The sequence below is a fragment of the Tauraco erythrolophus genome, chromosome 4 (assembly GCF_009769465.1).
Source record: "Tauraco erythrolophus isolate bTauEry1 chromosome 4, bTauEry1.pri, whole genome shotgun sequence".
NCBI lineage: Eukaryota > Metazoa > Chordata > Aves > Musophagiformes > Musophagidae > Tauraco > Tauraco erythrolophus.
In genome coordinates this window covers 64,219,633-64,226,598 of record NC_141468.1, presented here as the reverse complement: position 1 = coordinate 64,226,598, position 6,966 = coordinate 64,219,633, and the positions used below count along the sequence as shown (strand labels likewise).

Sequence of the window (6,966 nt, the reverse complement as noted above, 5' to 3'; positions counted from 1 at the left end):
GCTTTGCTTTTCATCCCTCAGATGGCAGCGGGATCGGTGGGAGCCGGCAGCGGCGTCCTGCGGCTCCGCGCGGAGGGTCGGCCCCTCTCCCCGGCCCCGCCGCGCAAAGCGCTCCCTTCCGGCAGCGTTCGGGTGCAGGGGGCCCCTCCGAGGCGCCCCAGCCGGCGCTTGGCCGGCATCGCCCCCGCGGCTGCCCGTCTCACGGAGGAAGACAACCGAAGGGAGAACGAACTCACGGGCGAAACCGGCCCGCTCCTCGCGGTCGGTTCCGGCTCGGCACCGCCTCAGCCCGCCCGGCCCGGCGCCAGCGGCCGCTCTCGGCCCGCCGGCCGCCCGCCGACGCCCGCCCGCCGACGCCCGCCTGCACCCCGCGCGGCGCCGGGAGCCGCAAGGGGTCGCGCCCGCCCAGGCGGCGGAGTCGCGCCCGCCCCGGCGGCGGGTTCGCGCCCGCGTCTGTCGCCATCGCGACGGAGCCGGGCGGGAGGCGCCGCGGGGCGGGGGGTGGAGGAAGGGGCGGCCGCGAGGGGGCGCCGCCGGGGACGGGGTGGCTGCGCGGCGGCGGCGGTGGTGCTTCGCGGCGGCGGTGCTTCGCGCAGAGTCGCGCCATGGGCAGCTCCCTGAGGAAGAGCAAAGCGGTGCGGCAGGCGCCCGGCGGCGGCCTGGAGCGGCGGCTCACGGCAGGTGGGTGGGCGGGCAGCAGGCGGCTGCCGGCGGGCAGGCACCCGCGTGGTAGCGCTTCGCACCGGGGCGGTGGGCTCCGAGAGCGGCGGTGCGGGAGGGCGGTCGGAGAACATGGCTTTGGTTTCCCAGTAGGACACCCGGCAGGTCGGAGCGGGGCACAGCTGGGCCGGGCCTCCCCTCCCCTGCTGCCGGGCCGGGCACCGTCAGGTGGGTCTTCTGGGTACGGGAGTACCGTGCTTCGAAACAACTTCAGTGTGACTTCAGCTGGTGTGGCCTTAGATCCCACCGCGTGTGTTCGTTACATGTTCCCAAACACAACCTGTGGCGCTTGGTTTTTCTTCTGACTTAACTTTATTTGAGGCCAGTGTAGATGGTGGCGGGGCTGCGCAGGGCTGTGTGCAGCATCTCGCTTCCAGGAGCGAGGGGAGATGCTGCAGGGTGTGAGTCAGGGTATGGGAGCCAGGCCCTGAGGATGTGCAGGCAGCAGCAGTGGGAGCAGGGTGCCCACGGCACGGGGGTCCTTGTCACAGCTGCTGCCTGAAGGGAGACAGCGGCTAGCTTGAGTGTGTGCTGCGGGCGGAAAATGGTTTGGAGTTAAATGGGAGCTGAACAGCTGTCTGGCCCGTGGAGGGAATTTCTGTGTACCAGGATTGAGACATGTTGCTGCAACAGCAGTGGGAAAGTTTGTGTTTCAGCTGTCTGCTTTGTACCTCTTTGGAGCCAGAACTTCGATCTCTGATGCTCATTGTATAGAGTATCAACCATGCTCTCGCTGGGTCTATAAAACCTGCCAAAAAAAGAAATAATGAGGTTAAGGTAATGAATGCCTGAAAATTAACCTATGGTTACATCTGGTGCTATACAGCAGTTTTGTAGAAATGAAAAAGCCCTCTTAGGATGTAGTATTTCATTGAGCATCTACTACTGGAGGAGTGTTTTCAGCTCTACCAAATCCTTGAGAAAGGGGTCCATTTTTAAACGTATTTTTAGATATGCAGTAATTGGAGAATATCTGTGCTAAAACGCCTTGGTAGCTTTAAGATAATATATAGTATTATAATATATATTGGCAAACAGATAATAAATATGTCTGCAATAAGAATTTCCATAAGGTAGGAGCGCAGCAGGAGCTGGCAAATACAAAGATGAGGTTTATAACAGTTAAAACTCATGAAAAAGGTCTTTTCATTATGATGGCTTCATATTGCTTAGTATTTTATAATTATACCCTCATAAAATCCTCCGATCTGTGTTAAAGGCCTGATATTGGAAGCACTGGATGTTCCCTTAACCCTAACAGGAAGGACTGGAAAAAAAGGAAAGTCTCAAAACTGCTGTCAAGAGAGTTCAGTTGTCCTAGTACTTTCAGGGCAGTGCAGCACCCAGAGACCAGTTAGGGTTAAGCAACAACAGTTCCCTTACCTAATACTGACACTGCCATGTTGTGATCTAGAAATACCCCATTTAGCTTTAAATCAGATATTGAAAGGTAGGCAGGTGGGATTGCACCGAGTTTGGGGCAGAGTAAGCTGCTACAGAGTTACAATCAAGCCTCGTTCCTCTGAACGATGATGTATCTGCTGACACAAACTCACAAATGAAGCCTGCATCTTAACAAGCTTTTTCAGCCTTGGGAAGCTGACTCATTTAGGCTACATGACTTAAAAGAACATATTATTTGGGGTTTGGTATATAAGCTCTGCTGTGTCTTTGGTTTTTCAGTTTAAGGCATTGCTACTTCCTGCTGCCCGTTCCGCAACTCTGGCAGCGTCTTAAAGTAATTCTCCAGGAAAGTTGGTTTAAACCGTGATGTCACAGTTTATATTGCAGCATCTAGGCAGCTTTGCTTCTGGGATAGTCTCATACCAGCCAATTATTATCACAAACCCAACATCCATTTCCTGAAGGAACATGTCAAATTTTTTAATATCCATCAAGGGCAAGAGATAATGAGAGTTGCGGGTGCTGCTGAAGAAGTTAATAGAAGATTAAAACCAAATAATTACAGAAATACAAATAGATACACGTAATTTACTTAAAAACTTAAACATAATTCAAATAAGCTAATTACTGATTGTTCAACTGACTAAAACATGAACAATTTTAAATTAACCCTTTCTATAGTTAGTCATGCCAGACAGTAGGTGGTTTTTTTTTCAGTATCTACATACATCTCTTGGACAAGATGTATTTAAACTTCTGTGTGTAGTAGGAGGAAGAAATTGGGACATTCCTGGCTATAAGAGTGCTCTCTAGGTCTATTCCCACCCTTCCATCATTTTGTCAATGGGAATAATAGATTCAGAGTTACTAATTCACTGTAAGATCTAAAAGGATGTTTAAAAAAGCAAACAGCAGCAAGCTGATAATGAGCAAAACTGGCAACGAAAACGATGACTAGCACAGGAAAAAGTAAAAATGTTAAGATAAAATGCTTTATGTATTTTGCATAACATAGTTATTAAAGACATTCTCTTGTCCTTAGCTTGTGCTTTCAAAAAGGTTATCCTACACTCTTCAAATAGTATTCAGTTTACTTCACCAATTGTATTTGCACATGCAATATTTATGACGTTTTGTGGGCGTAAAGGTATGAAAATTGGAAATAACTCAGAAGATAGTGCTTTTCCTGACTTCTTGTTAATTTATCTCCATATGACTTTAGTTTTCTCTATTACAAATTTGTTTATACTGCAGAAAGGGTTAATGAGAAAACTCAAAGCTACATGATAAGAGGCTAAACTTACACATCTCAGAATTAAGGTAGCCTGGGTTGTAGCTTTTGCTTTATAAAACATTTGTTTCTGTGAGACTCATCTTCGGTGTCACTTCAAGTGCTGCTTTTTTTTCCCCCAAATCCTCATGCTAGATGAATTTTACAAGCAGCTGTGTTTTCAGTTCAGTTTGACTTTCATGCAAGTTGATGTTGCTTAGCTCCTTTCAGGACTGGGCACTCAGGACACGGCACACGCTCACTAGTGGACCTGGAAAATTTTATAATTTTCATTTTTTTATCATTTTCATTATAATTTTTATAATTATAAAAATTTTATAATTTTTTAATTCCATGGACTTGGAATTAAATTTGCGTTGGGTTCAACAAAGTGAATTAATAAAGTGTTGTTAAAATCATTGCTCCTCATTTTTAGTGCTGACATGAGAGCCTCTGAATACAGCAGAACTGTGAGTAACAGGGGATCCACTTTGGTCATTCTAGTTCTGTGCTGGAGTACAAACACTGATGGTGATTAAGTTGCATTGACGTATACATGTGGTGAGTGTGTGAGTAATGAGGCCCCAAATATTTTTATTTTTGCAGTATTTCCTGCAAATGTTTCGACCATATAGTTTACATGTGAACTTCTCAGGTGTAACAATAACAGATGTGATTTTGGTTTTTTTTCTCTACTTTTTGTAGAGAAGAGTGCAGTGGACTGGACTCCTGGAGGTGACATCATGGTTGCCCATGTTCTTCCTTCACCCTTTTTTACAGTTATGCCATCCTCTTGATTTCTGCTGTGAATGGGAACAGTGCTTGGCCCTCACAGTGTATGGTACTGGTCCTCTTTTTTACAGTCCAGTCTCTATTTTCAAGACTTCCTTGGAGATAAAACTTCACTGCTTGTTCCTGTCTGAAGGTTGTTCCTCCACTAAGCCCATCTTGGACCCTTTGATAGGAATGTCTTGCTATCTTTTTGATTGTACTTGCAGAAAACAAACCACATACCAGAGAAAATAGTGGACTTTGGCTTATTCAGTATGCTGAATTGGTGACTTTTTCTCCTTTTTTTCACTGGTTTAAAGTGAGTGCACTTCACTGCTGCTATCTCTTGAGAAAGTTTTATCCTTGATACCTCCTCTGGTTTTGGTGCCTATTTTTTCGATATCTGCCTGTTGTAATGGAGCTGCCTTTCAGTCTATAGCATCTTCACTCATGTATTTTGTGTGAAACTCTTTTTCAGTGCCTGTTCGGGTTTTCCTTGCTCACACTTTGCAGTAACTTCCTTTTTTGAATGTGGTGTCCCATTGCAGGTCCTCTCTCTAACTTGCCAAGCTATATCAGACACCATCTCTTTTTCATTCTCTTCAGCTTTGTTTTACTTTGTGTTTTTCTTCCAAAAATGTCACTGCTGCTGCTTTCCTTAGCATATTGCCTTTCCTGTATATACTCTCTATGGCTTGCGTCGTTGACTATATAGTCAGACTCATCTGTGGCAAACCCTGTGGAGCTGTGCAACCCCCTGTAATTTTTGGCTGTTACAGAGCTGTCTGACCCAGCATTTTTATTTGCATCAAAAAAAAGATACAAATGTAAAGGCAGGAACTAAGTAAAGTATGCAAATACTTCTGTTTCCATAGAAAATAACAGTAGCTTAGTTCTTAAGAGTCTGCTAATGAGCTGGTTTTATGTAGTGAACTGAGATATATCTCATTTCATCTTCTATTCTAGCAAACTTGCTTGGTTTGCTTCTTGAGTCAGCTGCTTGGAGAAGAAAGTGTTGCTTGGCACGGTCACCTCACCTGTGTCTTGGCATTGCATCTCCAATATGGTGGGAAGGAAGCTCTTAACTTCCTGAAGTCCTTCACTGTTTGCACAGCCTGACACAAAGCAAACACGTCTCTGTAAATCGTGTTCACAGAAGTGTAACGTATGTACTGTTTTCCACCCATCTTTCACAACCGTTTCCAGCACAACCTTTGTCAGAACCTGTAGGCATCAGATCGGTTTGTCTTACCACTTAGGCGGAGGGCAATGACCTGTTAGGTTGTCCTGCTTCGATTACCTCATAGAAATGCTATGTCATTGTTTGCTGCACTGCTACAAGCAGGATTAAATTGTTCTGCCCAAGTCTTTTTGTTTTTCACAGACAAGAAACTTTGATTACTCTGGACTAAAATGAGTGGTTCTTTCCTCCTCTTATAAAGGCCCTGCTTGAGGGGAAAAAATCACAGGCTTCTGAGCCAAGCACCCAAGTAGTTTTTGCAGTGCAGTACCTGCCCTAAACATCATTCCAATTCTGGGAGATCGTCTGCAAAAAGCTTGTTTCCTTTAACCATATTCACTTTTAACACTGACTTGTTTGACAAAAAAAACTGACTGTGTGTGAGCTGTTTTGCACTGTTTTTTTATGTTCTCGTGACTCAAATGCAACCCTGATTACAAAGAGATGCATAGGAATGAATAAATGGCTTTAGTTGTGGTAGAGACAGTAAAGGCATGGCCAGTGGTGGTAGGAACTAATGAACGGCACCAGCACTAGGAGATCCAGTTCCAGCTCTGCTGAGGACTGTTTCACCTCTCTGTGCCTCAGGTGATACTTCCTCCTCTTCTCTGAGAGCTATTTGACCAGAAAAAAAAACAGTAGCATGAGAGTATTAATCACAGTTTGCGGGAACCACAGGTTTATGTTGGCCACAGGAATTTCAATTAAAAAATCAGGAAGCTCAGCTTTTTCAGGTCATCCCAAATGAAGGATGAGCCAGTATGGATGGCACTGTGAGCATGATACACCTACAGGAGTCATACCAGAAATCAGCTTCCTTTGTTTTGACTTGGATTAGGCAAAGCATTATACTAATACGGGTAAACCCAAAAGCAACGGTGATTTTTGAAGGGAATATGCAAAAATCCATGTTAAAAATTATTGGTATTGTAAGGTGATGTTTTCCATAAAGACTGCATACAAATCGTTATATGAGATGTTACAGCCCGTACTACAGTTTCAGAGGCAGAGAAGCCTTAGATTAAGTTTTTCATAGCCTAGTTCATTTTGTTCACAGGAAATAAAATGGAAGATGGAAGCGGTCAAAGATACCTAATTAATTTAGCATTACTTGTCTTTTTACTAAGGAAGAGGTAATCTGAAGTTTACCTTTGTTTAATTCATACACCTTGTTCTGTTTAAGCCAATAGAGTTTGTATTGCAGATGTTCTAGAAATATTTGCGGTCAACATGTGATGTTATGCTCACAGAAAACAGCCCTGCTGATGCTAATTAGAGCAACCTGGCTCATTCCTATATGGTTTACTGTAAACAATTACATAAGAAGGCTGAAGACTTTCTAGGACAAATACCAGTTGTCTGATAGTGCCAAGGGCTTCGGTGGTGTGAGAGCTACTAGGAAAGTCTGCGAGAAAGCCTGGGTCTTGTTGGAGTGGGGCTTCAAGTTCCATAATTATTATGTCAGAAACATGTCTTGTAGGACTTTTCATGACAAGCCAAGGAGTATGTTGATCATAGAATCATAGAATGGTTAGGGTTGGAAGGGACCTTAAAGATCATC

At 45.0% G+C, this 6,966-nt stretch overlaps 1 protein-coding gene across 1 annotated transcript in view; it reads left to right on the top strand.

Moving 5' to 3' along the window:
- The first annotated feature begins 605 nt into the window (after window positions 1–605).
- The window catches only part of TXNRD1 (thioredoxin reductase 1), a 42,825-nt gene continuing 36,464 nt past the window's right edge, over window positions 606–6,966 (top strand). The window contains exon 1 of the mRNA XM_086611136.1: window positions 606–681. Coding sequence (XP_086467262.1) covers window positions 606–681 — 76 coding nt within the window. The remainder of the gene's footprint in view (window positions 682–6,966) is intronic.